Here is a 14,790-nt window from a genome sequence, read left to right as displayed (position 1 = left end):
CATGAATTCCCAACTCTAAATTTTTATGTAACTATTGTGTTTAAATTGAATAATTTTCTTTATCCCTCAATAATAACGTTTTGGCAATATGAGTGTGAAATCAAGCCGTTTTGATAGGTATTGTGACTTCTACCTTCCACTTATATCTCCTTTTGGCCGGGCGTATCTGACCTAGGTTCGTGTCAGAAGTTGTTAGTTTTGTCCTTGCTGTCCTTTGTTCTACAAGTCTAAAGAAATAAGTACTCCGAGAGACCATGCTTACAATGTGAACTTTTTGGATCAAAGTAATGTAGTTCTTTCTTGCTCGGGCGGTCGTGTTATACTTTGATCTTAAGGTAATCTATAATGAAGCTAAGCAGCTTAAGATAAGGGATTTCAGTTGTATAGTTCTTTCAAACTGCTTCGATGAATTGTGTGTTTGGTAATCTCTGTTGTTTCTCGATAACAGCAAATCCATTTGTATGCTCTGATCGCTATGTCGATTGCCTAATGAACTGGCACGGCGTATTTTCATTTGACCTCTTCTTGGTTCATCTCTGTTGATCTTACGAGGTATTATAGGTCTCTGCTGTGTTTATATATATTGGAACTCTCAGATGTTAGTGAGATTTGTTAGTCATGCATAAGCATCTAACTTTTATCTGCAAATCTATCACATACGACTTTATCTGCCTGTGCAACTCCGCCACCGTCGTCTCCATCGCGTCATCTGCTTCTGTCAAGGAAACCGAGATTCATACGCAGTCCTAGTCCTAGGCGTTTTAGCTTCTCGTACTTGGATTTCCTTTTGATTAGGAATCCTTCGCTGCACTGATAATGTGCACAACTCATTCAGTGTGTGTGTTTAGATGTTGATGATGAAGTTGTTTGCTCTTTGAATTTATGTGCTTCAGCCAGCAACGTTCTCCTAGAACAATCCGCTGAAAACAAAAAACAACAAACTCATGGAGCAAGCTCGAAATTAGTCACAGCAGGGTGAACTCATTTGCGGAATTCTAGAAGTGAACTCGTTTGCGGCGAGTCCAGCTTTTAAAACAATTGAAAGCGATTTTGGTGAAAATGTCTTTGAAATCAATACTTAGTAAAAATGCAAGTGAGTTATGGAAAAACATTTTATTGCTTCGAGCAAGAAGCACATAATTGTCTTCTTGCAAGAAATATTATAAGTGCTTTTAAAATCTAAAAATATCTTCTCTGAAAAATCATTTTCAAAGCAGTTTCAATTAAGCTCTACATTGATTAGGATATTGATTTTTTAAAGGGATAATTTGGATGTGGTCTCTAATCCTTAACGTTCTTTGACTAAAACCTTAATGGTATTTAAAGTTTGATCAAAGTCCCTTGACTTTGTACACCTCATTGTATTACAATTGATATTTATATTTTTATAGTTTTGACATTAATTGTTTGATATTTTATGAGATTTATAATCCTATAAATTTAAAATCCCTCATTATAATACTATTAGAAACGGTTACAATAAAAAAATTCAAACATTTTGATTGAATAAATGGATAAAAACTATGTAAAAATAAGAAATAATAAATGGCAAAAGAATGTATCCATAGTGTTAAAAAAATTGGTACATTTCACATATAACAAAGTGGCACATTAATAAAGAAGAATGTGTACATTATAAATCAATTAGGATATAGATAAAAGATTAAAAAATTATGAGTACAAATGAATTTTTAAAAAATATAGACGCTAAAAGAACTTAATACATGGGTACAAAATAAAACTAAAAATAAAATACTTCAAATTTAAAAAAAATGTTGCAAATTAAAAGTGGGTACAAACTAAAAATATAAATATATGATACAAAGTTTAGGCATAAATCATAAATATATCATATGTAATTTTTCTATCATTGATTAAATATACAATGTCACGTGAATGTATACACATGGGTACAAACACAAATAAAACTTTAAAAAATATGGGCACAAAAAGAAACTAATATAAGGGTACAAATTAAAAATAAAAAAATTGGTACAAATTAAAAATAGGTACAAACTAAAAATAAAAATATATGATAAAAAATTTAGCCATAAATATAAATATACTAATTGTAACATTTTTAACACTAAAGGAATATATTTAAAAATAAAAATATTTTATTATTCAAATAATTAATGATGTTATTAATACCCAAGGACCTTGATAAAAAATTGAAAATGAATAGGATTTTAATCAATGGAATAGCAAAAAGAAGGATGTGAACCTAATTTCTCTATTTTTAAAACTTCTTTGGTTATGCTTCTAGGATTTGGCTTTGCTTTTGGGGGATTGTACAATGTTATTTTTTGGTTGACTACTTTCAGGGTTTAGAATGTGAAACAAAAATTATGGTTTTAGAATGAAACAAAAAAAAAATAGTTGGATAAATATGTAGTGATTTGGTTTAAAAAATTTGATTAAGATATATTCGGAAAAATAATGAACTTACAAACTAATCACAATCCCACTACGATAGTAGTTAGTAAGTTAAATATTAAATTAGTCACCGACGAGATTCGAACTTACGCTGTTATGCAATGGTAGAATACCTTTATACCATTGTGGTAAATGACCACATGCATGTGCGTGAGGGAGTTTTATTTTGTATTTTTATAGTTTTTTTTTCTTTTTAATTAAGTTGTATTCCTTAAAAAAAGAAAAAAAAAAGAGCGATATTTTAAGAACTTTTTAAAAACTTCACCTTTTTAATCTCATATAGATATATAGATTATAACACTTATATAGATTATGACACTGTGTACATGTTGCATATATTTTTATGTAATCGGCACAAGATTTTGAGGTTGCAAGCAAAATCCTCCTCACCATAAGGGTGTTGTTTTGCAGAATACAGAATTAGGGTTTGAAACAAGAACCAATTGAAGTCAGTTTCTTTTCAATTGCAGCTTAATTCCAGAGAAGGATTGAAATTCATGGGATTTCATGAACTGGGCTGAATCTGTGGAAGATGAAGATAAAGACGATAACCACGAGACTTCCTAACTCAACAGGTAATCCTTCATTCATATTTACCTTTCTGCACAAAAAAGATGGATTTCATTCCGCTGCTGGTAATGCTAATGCTACTAGTACAGATAGATTTAAACAACCCCATTTGGAATCGGACAATTTGATTCAAACTCGATGCAAATCCGGAAAAATTAGGAAAGATGAAGCATTGGGTTACTTCGATTCCATGATTCAAACCAAACCCTTGCCATCTATTTGGACTTTCAATTGTTTGTTTGGGGCACTCTCCAAGATGAAGCAGTATTCTGCTGTCGTTTCTATGTGTAAACAGTTGCTGGGTTGCGCTCAATTCCGACCTGAGGTGGGTACATTGAATATTCTTATGAATTGCTTGTGCTGTGTGAATCAGGTGGATTTGGGTTTCTCTGTTTTAGCAATTACCCTTAAATATGGTCTTAATCCCGATGCTCATACTATAAATACTTTGCTCCATGGACTTTGCAAGTACCGTTCCCTGGCCGAGGCAATGGAGTTCTTCCAAGAAATAGAAATGAAAGGATACAAATGCGATGAAATCACTTATGCTACCATGATCAATGGACTATGCAAAGCTGGGAAAACTTCTAAGGCGCTCGAGATACTTACAAAGATGTGGGAAGATGGAATGTTCAAGCCCAACCAAGAATGCTACAATCCAATCACTGATAGCCTCTGTAAAGAAAGACGAATAGACGAGGCCTTGATCCTATTTCGAGATATGATCAGCAAAAGTGTTGTACCGAATGTTTTCAATTATAACACATTGATTCATGGGTTATGCAACACGAGTCGCTGGGAAGAAGTGCTCTCTCTTTTTGAAGGAATGGTAGATCACGGAGTCAAGCCTAATGTTGTCACCTACAACACACTAATTTATGCATTGTGCCAATCGGGGAGGATGGAAAAGGCCAAGAGCTACTTGATTTGCATGCTTAACAGTGGAATTTCACCAGATGTATACACATATAGTATTCTTATCAGTAGTCTTTGCAAGGAAGAAAGAATTCAAGAAGCGCTTACTTTGTTGGAAAATATGACGACGAAAGGCATAAAGCCTGATGTTGTCACTTTTACTTCCTTGATTTCTGCATCATGCAAGTCTGGTAACTGGGAGGAAGGTGTGAGGTTATTCAAAACCATGATTGGTTATGGAGCCTTGCCTAATATTGTTACATACAGTGCTGTTCTGGATGCTTTATGCAAGGAAGGGAAGACAGCAGAGGCACTGAATCTTGTGGAAGAAATGATCAGTAGGGGGGAAAAGCCTAATGTTGTGACTTACAACTCCTTAATTAATGGATTGTGTCGTACCAACCAATGGAGAGAAGCCACAAGGTTGTTTGACAAAATGTTATGCCATGGAATCTTACCTAATCGCCTAACTTTGAAGATACTTTCGGGTGCTCTCTGCAATGGAGGGATGGCCGATGAGGTTTGCAAAGAATTTAAGGCGAGAATGGATGGAGCTTTGAAGATTTTTCCTAATGCTTCATGTGCAGAATAATATGCTACCTGGTTTGAAATTTGTATTAATGAAGAGTGGTCATAAATTGATGAATAGTTTTCCATGTGATGGGGTAATTCACTGGTTATGTTTTTCTTGTTTCTGTTACGTCCTCTTGTGCTACAATGGAAACTCTTTATCGCCCCTCCATAGTAATCTGAAATTTTCTCATCCAAACGCTGTGTTAGGGTATGAGAAATGAGAAATGCACCACATGAGACATGATACCGCATAATACAGCGATGAGTGCTGAGCTGGCCCTCCCTCCCCCATCATAAGAATGCGCTTTCATTAGGCCAGAAGCTAACTACTTGTCCACCTTTGCTAGAAGAAAATCAAAGTCATTACTAGCTTGCCAGGGTCCGGGATAATACTTAGCACTTCATAGCACTTCCCCGCCTGTAAGATTCATATAATGAATGTTAAATAGTCGTTCATAGTGGAAGAACCTAAAACTCTCAAATATATTTGAGTGGTCATATACTTTCACGGTACAGATGAGAACCTAAAACTGTCAAAACTAATGGAAGGCCTTGAGCACGCCGTATTGCATGGTCCGCAAGTTTCGCATAACCATCCAAAGGTCCTTTGCTTTTGAAGGCATTCCAACTGAAGAGCTCGAGAGCTTCATGATCGTTCAATTTCTTCACCTCGTATATTGAAATATTATGATGATGAGCAGTTGACAGTTTCTTATCCCTCATCGTTATGATAATTCTACTACCAATGCCAAACCAACCATCTGATCCCCCAGCTAAGCAGCGTAACTGTCTCATGTCGTTCACATCATCAAGAACTAAGAAAATCCTTTTACTGCTTAATCTTTCCTTAATTAAAGTGATTCCTTTATCAATATTGGCCGCCTTCAACTTGTTGCCCCCTAGAATCTCATAAAGAAGTGTCCTTTGTAATTTGGCCAACCCTTTATCTGTCATTGAACTTTCTCCAACCTTATTGTGAAAGCAAATGCCTTCGAATTTGTGGGAAATTAAATTATAAACAGCTTTGGCAATTGTTGATTTACCAATTCCACCAGTCCCCTGTAAACCTACCATACGGACATCATTTCTCCCGACATGTAAGAGGTTATTTATTTCTTGTGCACGAGACTCTATTCCAACTGGGTATTTGGTCACATCCAAATATGTACGGTTTATTACTTGCGCGGAAATCCCTTCAACAATGTTATGAATAAGTTTCAATTAATCTTCATGCCTGCGAGTATAAAATCACAAGGAACATCTTACAAATGACATTTTCCCATGTTTTTTTTTTATTTTAAAAAAGAGGTTGTAAACAAAATATTTACTTTGACGTGGGTGGGAAAATAACACATTGGGTGGGAGTAGTAGCGCTCTTTAAAATTTACACGTCTACGCATAAAAGAGTCTCATTTTTCACACAATACATTAATTAACCAACCCATATGAGAATTCTTTTCTTTACTATTCTCCCCACTCTCTCATGTGCATTTGATGTGACACGTCCCAACCCCGATATCCCCAAATATCAGGGTAGACATGTGCTAGCCGACATCCTAGGATGACAAAGCCATTTTAAACATGCATATAATTAAAATAATTATGCAATTAGAACAATTACATCAGAACAGGAACGTATTCAGAGCATACATCTATTAAGAATAATGTTGAAAAATTACTAGGAAACTATACCAACCCAAGAATGATACCTAAACTGAGAAGACTCGAGAATCACTAAGCTGAAGCATCCTGACGCCGGGATCATGTGCCTCGAAACTAAACCTTGAGGGGGCGCAAAACAGAAAAGGTGAGTGAACCAAAGTTTAAAATAATACTAATAATAATAAAATCATTTCTTTTATGAATATAATAACCCCCTGTTTTGAAAACATATATATATTACTATGTAATAGGTTTCCAAAAACTCTACTATGCCATGAAAAACCTCCATAAAACCTGTATGTAAACCCGAGGCATCAAAACTGTATTGTCACCACCCAAAGGCAAAACCATAATTCTCATTAAAACTATACTCTCTAGGGGTATCATAGTCACCTGAAGGCAGTACCTGTCCATCACCCGAAGGTGAAGCTGTACGACTCTGGGTTATGCAAAAGAAGAAATATGTAACATCACACACCGACACTAGCTGTGATTAGTGAAGCTGTTCGACACTGTTTTCGGCAATGAAGCTGGGGGTATAACCTATATCTCACTCCTCCTCATCTCCGTGTCCTATGGCCATAGACATCTAATACCCGTGTTGTGTGGATGTGTTGTATGATCCGCTAGATATACATACATACATACATACATATATATACATACATACATACATACATACATACATACATACATACATACATATATATCCCAAAACATAATTCCACTCTCAACCCAAAGTATCAATATGTCAAGGTTCAATTACTTAAAACCTCGTACCAAAATTCATAAATCTATCTCATCATAAATCCACTGAAACTCGTATGTATAAATCCATAGTTTACAACCTTTAATAAAAAGTAATATAATATAATCAAAATATTCACAAAACAATTTAATTAACTAATAAAATATCCAAATCTCTAAGATATGCCAATTTGTAAACATATTTAAAGAATATGAAATTCCAAAATAAAATATGCATGCAACCCTAAGATTTATAAAAATATCATTTTAGAAGGGGTTCACTCACCAAATTGCGAGCACAATCATTAAATAGGTGCCTCAGTCCAGTTAGTAACCCTTAATATTGCACCTATAAAAATATTAACTACTTAATTTTAAGCATTAACTAAAATTTATCCCAAATCACAAGATTTAAACTAACATCTCACAAATGTGTTTAGAAAATTACCAAGACTTCAATTTAGGAGGATTAGGAAGTAATAGTTTCACCAAAATAGCACCGGTGATGCTCGCTTGGTCCGGGGCTTGAAACACAGTACATATCAGTTTGAATTCCTTTGATTTCATTCTCCAACTTCATACCAGAAGCCCAGAATTTTACCTAGACACAAATTTAAGTCACTAGGTGACCGAACCTTCCCGGGTTCACTGGAAATGGCCGAGAAGGACCATAAAATTCTGCAAATTCGCACAGGACACATACGGAGGTTAAACCTCAAGCCCACTTTGAAATTTTCACCCAAAATCACACAAGAAGCTCAGATAACATACCAGAATATTGAACTAGACGAGTTCAAGTCGAGTCCATCTCGGGATCGACGCGGCCTCACCGGATTTCCCTCATCGGAAACTGGGGTTTGAAGAACAGAAGCAACAGAAGGTGTAACCCCCGAATATCGGTTCAAAACAAACCTTAAAACCTAATAGAACTCAAAATCGTCCAAACCAACTAGAAATTAGGACAGGAAATCTACCTGAGTTCGACAACGAAAATTCGAAACTCTCGGATTTAAGAGTTCGCCACTGTTCCGAGCTCCGATTATCCATGCAAGTAGTTTGCAGGACCCCCAGACCACCCAAAAGCTGATTATGGTGGTCTCGAGTTAAATCTGGTCGTGAAACGTGATGGTTGTAAATGATGGTCTCTCTCTGCGGAGAGAAGAGAGAAGAAAGGTGTCGATAGTTAGAGAGAGTCTGAAGACAGAGATTTGAAGCCTCATTTTCTTTGGAAATCCACTCAAATTCGACATAGGGAAGTTGGGAAAGATACCTGAGAGTGTTTGAAGTTTATTTCAGACGCAAATCACTTCGATTTCTCCAAGCTCCGACCCATTTTCCTTGTCGGATTCTGGAACTAAATACACAGTGCATGCACAGAGAAAGTAACAAGGTTTAACCTTTGATATTTCACACAAAATCATATCACCAACATGAAAATCCCAGATATTCAAAGATAGGAAGGGAAAGCATCACCTGAGTGCTAGTCTGAGAGCTTCATGCTCTCGGTGTACATTGCAGATTACACAGAGATACACCGATTCCACATGCAGCCGTGCAGGTGGGTTCACTAGGTCCTAAAGGTCTAAACTTCAAGTCTTTGGATATTGGTTTGATCAGATTGGAAGGGAACAGTTGTAGTTCTCTCTCTCGGTGTCATAGAGAATGCAGAGTAGAGATAAAGTGAGACAAAGAGTAGGTGCAGAAAAGAATAAGGAAGAAGAGAGGGGTTCACAACTTCACGGGTGGGGTAAACAAACAGGATTTTTGGGCCGGGTTTTGGGCCAACACTCCCACACCCAACCTTTTGGGCCTAAGTGTCACCGCCCCAATCCAAATGGCAAAGTTGTAAATTATGCCAAAATTTGAGAATGGGTTATTACATGATGACAGCAAGAAAATGGTATGGGAGAATGATATATAATCAACTAGCTTAGCCTAGCATAGCATAGCTAATTGCACAAATGATGGACATTGTGAGCCGGAAAAAGTACCCAATGGAGTGCTGTGGCATATTATTTGATCAGAGATTCATTTGCATTTGACCACAGTAAGAATTCTCAGATGAGTTTTGAGAGAGAGAGTGACGAGGAATGAGAGATAATTTGACAGTATGTCGAATAAGGGTGGAAAATGATGACATTCTAGTGTGGTTGAGGTCATACTAAATATATGGACTCTAGCAAACAACATAAACATGACATTTAATTTGAGGTGCGATTTCTGTTTTAGTGTAGTTTTCAAAAGCCAAAACCGAAACCAAACTGTTTCCTACACTACGTTTCGGTTTCAAAACCGCAAAACTGAACCATTCGGTGCAGTTCGATTTGGTTCGTGTTTCGGTTTTGGTTTTCAGTTTCAATTGTCCACCCCTAAGGCCAAGAGATTCTTGATTTGCATGCTTAACAATGAAATTTCACCAAATGTATATACATATAATGTTCTTATCAGCAGTCTTTGTAAGGAAGAAAGAATCCAAGAAGCGCTTTGTTTGAAAAGATGATAACAAAAACCATAAAGCTTGATGTTGTCACTTTTAATTCCTTGATTTCTGCATCATGCAAGTCTGGTAAATGGGAGGAAGGTGTGAGGTTATTTAAAACCATGATTGGTTATGGAGCCTTGCCTAATATTGTTTCTTACAATTCTGTACTGGATGCTTTATGCAAGGAAGGGAAGACAACAGAGGCACTGAATCTTGTGGAAGAAATGATTCGTAGAGGGGAAAAGCCTGATGTGTTAGAATAAAAGATAGTATTGTTTAGTATTGTTTCACACTGCCATGTGTCACAATTATATTGGTGATTCTAGAAGTTAGTTACGTGTGATTGTAGTTATTAGGATAAATGATGTAATGTTGGAGATATAATGAAATAACAGTTTATCCCACTACTTTCTCTCTCTCTCTCTCTTCGAAATCTCTCTTTGGATATTCTCTATTGTTCATAGCTTGCTCACAAAGTTATCATGGTATCTTCGCCTGCCATGGTTAACATTGTTGCTTGACGACTTATGTGCTTCCGCTCATCTTTATCATTCCGGTGAAGATGTTGGTTGGTGTTTGTCGGTTCTCCATTCTTCCGGTGAAGTGTCAATTCATCAAACCCTAGGTCGATGGAATTTTTTCTTTGGCGGTTGATCTTTTTTTCGTCGTAGACTGTTGATTTGGTCGTCAATCGTTGAAGTTGCTGTTGATTATCGATCTGATCATCTCTTGTTGCTGCAATTGAGGTGTTTTTTTTCGAATTCGCTACTCATCATTTGTTCTTGATCATTCTGTGGATATCAATTTGTTGTTGTTGGTGTTTTTCTGTTGATTTCTTGGGTAAATAATCTTGTGTTAGAAGATCGCTTGCTGTCCACGGAAAATTCTATGTTTCTTGAAATTTTTCTTCATTGTCAAACGATTGATTTTTGTGTTGATTTACCATGGTTACCACTGCACAATTAGCTCTCACACAATCTCCAATTTCTTAGCTTATACCTAGCATTGGAAACACAGTTATTGTGAAGTTAGATGATTCAAATTATGTTACTTGGAATTTTCATATCATATTGTTACTAGAAGGGAATGGAATTATGGGGTTTATTGATGGATCCATTCCATGTCCTCAGAAATATACTGAGTTGGAGTCTGATGATGAGTTGATTGTTAATAATTCTCCACTGAATGATGCTTATAAAGTTTGGAAAATACATGATAAAGCTTTTATGGCTTTGCTTACTGCAACTCTTTCTACTGCTGCATTATCTTGTGTGATTGGCTGTCAAAGCTCAAGAGATATGTGGAATAATCTGACAGAAAGGTTTGCTCATATGACTCGTACTAGTATTTTCCAAATGAAGATTGAACCGCAAAATATTAAGAAAGTGCCAAAATATATTGATGTGCATTTGCAGAGAATTAAAGATTGTAGGGATCAATTAGCTAATGCTGGTGTAACATCCCACATCGCCCAGGGGAGTGATCCTTAAATGTATATTCTCATCCCTACCTAGCACGAGGTTTTTTGGAAGCTCACTGGCTTCGGGTTCCGTAGGAACTCCGAAGTTAAGCGAGAAGGAGGCCAGAACACTCCCAGAATGAGTGACCCACTAGGAAGTTGCTCATGAGTTCCCAGAAACAAAACCGTGAGGGCATGGTCGGGGCCCAAAGCGGACAATATCGTGCTACGGTGGTGGAGCGGGCCCGGGAAGTGGTCCGCCCTGGGCCGAGATGTGACAAATGGTATCAGAGCCAATCCCTGGCCAGAAGTGTGCCGACGAGGATGTCGGGCCCCTAAGGGGGGTCGATTGTAACATCCCACATCGCCGAGGGAAGTGATCCTTAAATGTATATTCTCATCCCTACCTAGCATGAGGCCTTTTGGGAGCTCACTGGTTTCGGGTTCCGTATGAACTCCGAAGTTAAGCGAGAAGGAGGCCAGAGCACTCCCAGCATGGGTGACCCACTAAGAAGTTGCTCGTGAGTTCCCAGAAACAAAAACCGTGAGGGCATGGTCGGGGCCCAAAGTGGACAATATCGTGTTACGGTGGTGGAGCGGGCCCGGGAAGTGGTCCGCCCCGGGCCGGGATGTGACAGCTGGTGTTGTGATTTCTGATAAAGATATTGTTATTGTAGCTCTGAGATGATTACCAACATAATACAATACTATTAAGTCTTTCGTTTGGGGCAGAGAAAATTTGGTTTCATTGAAAGAGCTTAGGTCCTAGTTAAAGGCGGAAGAGTATACTCTGGAGGAAGTTGTTAAACAACCATCTTTAATGGCAGCTATGTTTGCCAATACTTTTAATTCAGTTTATGAAGCTGGTGGATCTTCCCATTCTAAGTCTCAAACTAGGCATTTTGACATAGGATCTCATGTTTCCTCTTTTTTACCAATGCCTCAGTTTCAGCAACTGCATTTTCCTTCTTCAAATGGTCATGTTGCTTTTGTCTCTCGGACTGGATCTGGAACTTATACAATTTCAGGGGGAATAACTACATATCCAAGGGTAAAAGGAAGAAGTTCAATGCTGGTTATCAACATCCTTCTGGATATCAGAATTTTGTACCCTCTCCTCTCCAGTCTCAGTCTCAGTTTCAGAATCTTGGATCTCAAATGGTTTCAGGCCAATCATTTAAACCCCTACTCATTTGTCAAATATGTGATAAAAAGGGAAATGTAGCTTTGAATTGTTTCAGAATGGGTGTCAAATGTGTCACAAAAAAGGGCACACTGCTGCAACTTGTTTTGACAGAAACAATGCTGCACCTATGTCTCAGAATTACTCTCCATCTCCCATGATATTTCAACAGCCTTCATATCATTTGCAACAACATTTTCAGTCACCAAATACATTCCAATCTCAAGTGCAGAATCTTACTATGATGTCTACATCTCAGCATTCCAATGGGATGATGTATTCTCACAACAGATCACTTGTTGCTTTTACTGCAAGCACTAATTTCTCTCCAATATCCCCACAACAAGAGTATTGGTTGCTGGATTGTGGAGCAACCAATCACATGACATCCGATCTATCTAATCTACATTCTGCTACCCCATATGCTTCATCAGAAACTGTGACTGGTGCTAATGGTGAAGGTTTACACATTTCACACATTGGTCAAGCTAGTTTATCTACTCCTTCTTATACACTTAAGTTAAAATCTGTGTTACATGTTCCACAACTATCACAACACTTACTGTCTATGTATCAATTATGCAAAGACGATAATTGTAGGTGTATTGTTGATGAGTTTTCTATGTGTATACAGGACAAGGTCACCAATAAGGTTCTATATCAAAGACTGAGTAACCAAGCTGTCTATCCACTTCCCATTCTCAAACCACCAAAGACAAATCCTGCAACATTTCTTGGACAAAGAATAAATGCAACTCTTTGGCTTGCGGATTGGGTCATCCCACCAATTTTGTAACTCAAGTAGCTCTTAGTAAGTCAGCCATTACTTTTCCATGTAATTCAACACCTTAAACTTATACTGCCTGTTTACAAGGCAAGTTCACCAAGTTACCTTTTTCTTTAGTAGCTTCAAAGTCTCTTGTTCCCTTTGAAGTCATTCATACAGATGTATGGGGTCCATCTCCTACTAAGTCCAAAGAAGGGTATAGCTATTATGTGTCATTCATTGATGAATGTACAAGATATACATGGATCTTTCCCATGATTAATAAAGCTGCTGTTTTTTAGATCTTTGTACAATTTCATACTTATGTTCAAAACTACTTTTATGCCAATATTAAAGTTTTACAAAGTGATGGTGGAGGTGAATATAGTAGCACTCTTTTTCAAAATTTTCTTACAACCAAAGGCATTGTTCATAAAAAATCTTGTCCCTACACCCCTGAGTAGAATGATTTAGCTGAAAGAAAGAATAGGCATCTTGTTGAAACTGTTATTACATTGCTTCAAAAAGCCTCCCTTTCATCTAAGTTCTCGTTTCATGCATGTGCCATAGCTACCTATCTTATTAATAGATTGCCTACCTCTGTGTTGAAGATGCAATCTCCATTTGAATTGTTACATAAATCTCCACCAAAACTTGATCATTTAAAGGTCTTTGGCTGTGCTTGTTACCCTTCTTTAAAACCTTATAGACATGATCACAAACTTGAACCTAAGACTACTCAATGTATTTTCTTGGGGTATGTTGCTCAATATAAAGGATACATATGCTATGCTATAAGGGATAACAAACTCATTGTCTCTCTAGGCATGTTTTGTTTGATGAAAGTGTCTTTCCTAGTGAACATGGGCTGTCTTATTCTTTACCCAGTTCTGTTATACCTTCTGAGTCACTACCAGTTACCATGGTTCATCCTACTACTTTTCATCATCCTCCACTTATTCCCATACCATTTCCACCCATATCACTCATGTTCTCAGCCACATGGTGATCTTGTTCCTGCTGAAGGTACTTTTGCTTCATTCTACATTTACATTGGTGTCATCTGAGATTCATCCTGATGTATCTAACTCTCAAGTTCTAGATTTGCAACCAGTCTTTGTGGTTAGTCTTAACACTCACCCAATGCAAATAAGGTCTAAGTCTGGGACTTTTAAAAAGTACGTTCTTTACGCTTCAGTTCAAGTAGAATCTTCTCTGGATAAGGAACCTCAGTCATTTAGTGTTGCTTCAAAGTTTTCTCAGTGGAAACAAGCCATGACATAAGAGATGAAGGCTTTTCTCAAATAGAAAACATGGAAATTAGTTTCTCTCCCACCTCACAAGAACTTAGTAGGTTGTAAATCGATTTATAAAGTGAAAAGGAATCCAGATGGATCTGTTGCAAGGTATAAGGCTCGTTTAGTGGCCAAGGGTTTCTCTCAAGAAGCTGGTCTCCATTACTATGAAACTTTTAGCCATGTGGTTAAGCCTACTACAGTTAGGTTGATGTTGTCATTGGTTGCAACAAAGGGCTGGAAACTTAAGCAGTTAGATGTTAAAAATGCTTTTCTGCATGATTTTCTAGATGAAGAAGTGTACATGCCTTAACTACAAAGGGTTTATTGACAAGGATCATCCATATTTTGTATGCAAATTAGAAAAATCTTTGTATGGTCTCAAACAAGCTCCCCGAGCTTGGAATGAGAGAATTTCTAGATTTCTTATTAGTTTGGGGTTCAAATCTTCCTATGCAGATCCTTCTTTATATGTTAAAAGTGATGGTCATTCCCTTGTTGTGTTGATGATATATGTTGATGATATTATACTCAATGGAGATGATGATTCCCATGTTCAGTTTGTGATTAATCAGTTCACCAGAAAGTTTGACATGAAGGACTTAGGGATCTTACACTATTTCCTTGGTCTGCAGATTAAGTATCAACCTCAAGGATTGTTAGTTCATCAGTCAAAATACATCAAGGACTTGCTACATAAGA

At 37.1% G+C, this 14,790-nt stretch overlaps 2 protein-coding genes and 2 long non-coding RNA genes across 5 annotated transcripts in view; 2 read left to right on the top strand and 2 right to left on the bottom strand.

Annotated features, from left to right (window-relative positions):
- Nucleotides 1–14,790, top strand: part of LOC126618674 (uncharacterized) — a 38,539-nt gene that overhangs the window by 1,912 nt on the left and 21,837 nt on the right. Inside the window, exon 2 of one of the 2 annotated variants that reach the window (XM_050286823.1) lies at nt 118–513. The exons of the other annotated variant lie outside the window; for it this stretch is intronic. The gene's annotated coding sequence lies outside the window, so the exon portion shown is untranslated. Of the gene's footprint in view, nt 1–117; nt 514–14,790 lie in introns of those variants that run through there. 2 annotated transcript variants of the gene reach the window in all.
- LOC126618672 (pentatricopeptide repeat-containing protein At1g62914, mitochondrial-like) lies at nt 2,733–4,577 on the top strand. The gene is made up of 2 exons (XM_050286818.1): nt 2,733–3,011; nt 3,096–4,577. The coding sequence occupies exons 1-2, from the start codon at nt 2,969–2,971 to the stop codon at nt 4,511–4,513; spliced, it is 1,461 nt and encodes a 486-aa protein (XP_050142775.1). The 5' UTR covers nt 2,733–2,968; the 3' UTR covers nt 4,514–4,577.
- LOC126618683 (uncharacterized) lies at nt 6,942–7,540 on the bottom strand. Its single transcript, XR_007621801.1, has 2 exons — nt 7,352–7,540; nt 6,942–7,252 (listed from the first exon to the last, which is right to left on the bottom strand). It is a non-coding gene; the product is annotated as an uncharacterized LOC126618683 (long non-coding RNA).
- LOC126618681 (uncharacterized) lies at nt 7,597–8,730 on the bottom strand. Its single transcript, XR_007621799.1, has 3 exons — nt 8,174–8,730; nt 7,878–8,052; nt 7,597–7,753 (listed from the first exon to the last, which is right to left on the bottom strand). It is a non-coding gene; the product is annotated as an uncharacterized LOC126618681 (long non-coding RNA).

Source organism: Malus sylvestris, chromosome 4 (assembly GCF_916048215.2).
Source record: "Malus sylvestris chromosome 4, drMalSylv7.2, whole genome shotgun sequence".
In the NCBI taxonomy this organism is placed as follows: domain Eukaryota; kingdom Viridiplantae; phylum Streptophyta; class Magnoliopsida; order Rosales; family Rosaceae; genus Malus; species Malus sylvestris.
Note: the sequence above shows the minus strand (reverse complement) of the source record. Positions and strands in the feature narration are given on the sequence as shown.

Bases quoted from the DNA above. Each gene is read 5' to 3' on its own strand.
- LOC126618672 (XM_050286818.1), top strand. From the start codon at position 2,969: ATGAAGATAAAGACGATAACCACGAGACTTCCTAACTCAACAG. The intron at 3,012-3,095 runs GTAATCCTTCAT...CTACTAGTACAG, and splicing joins GAGACTTCCTAACTCAACAG to ATAGATTTAAACAACCCCAT.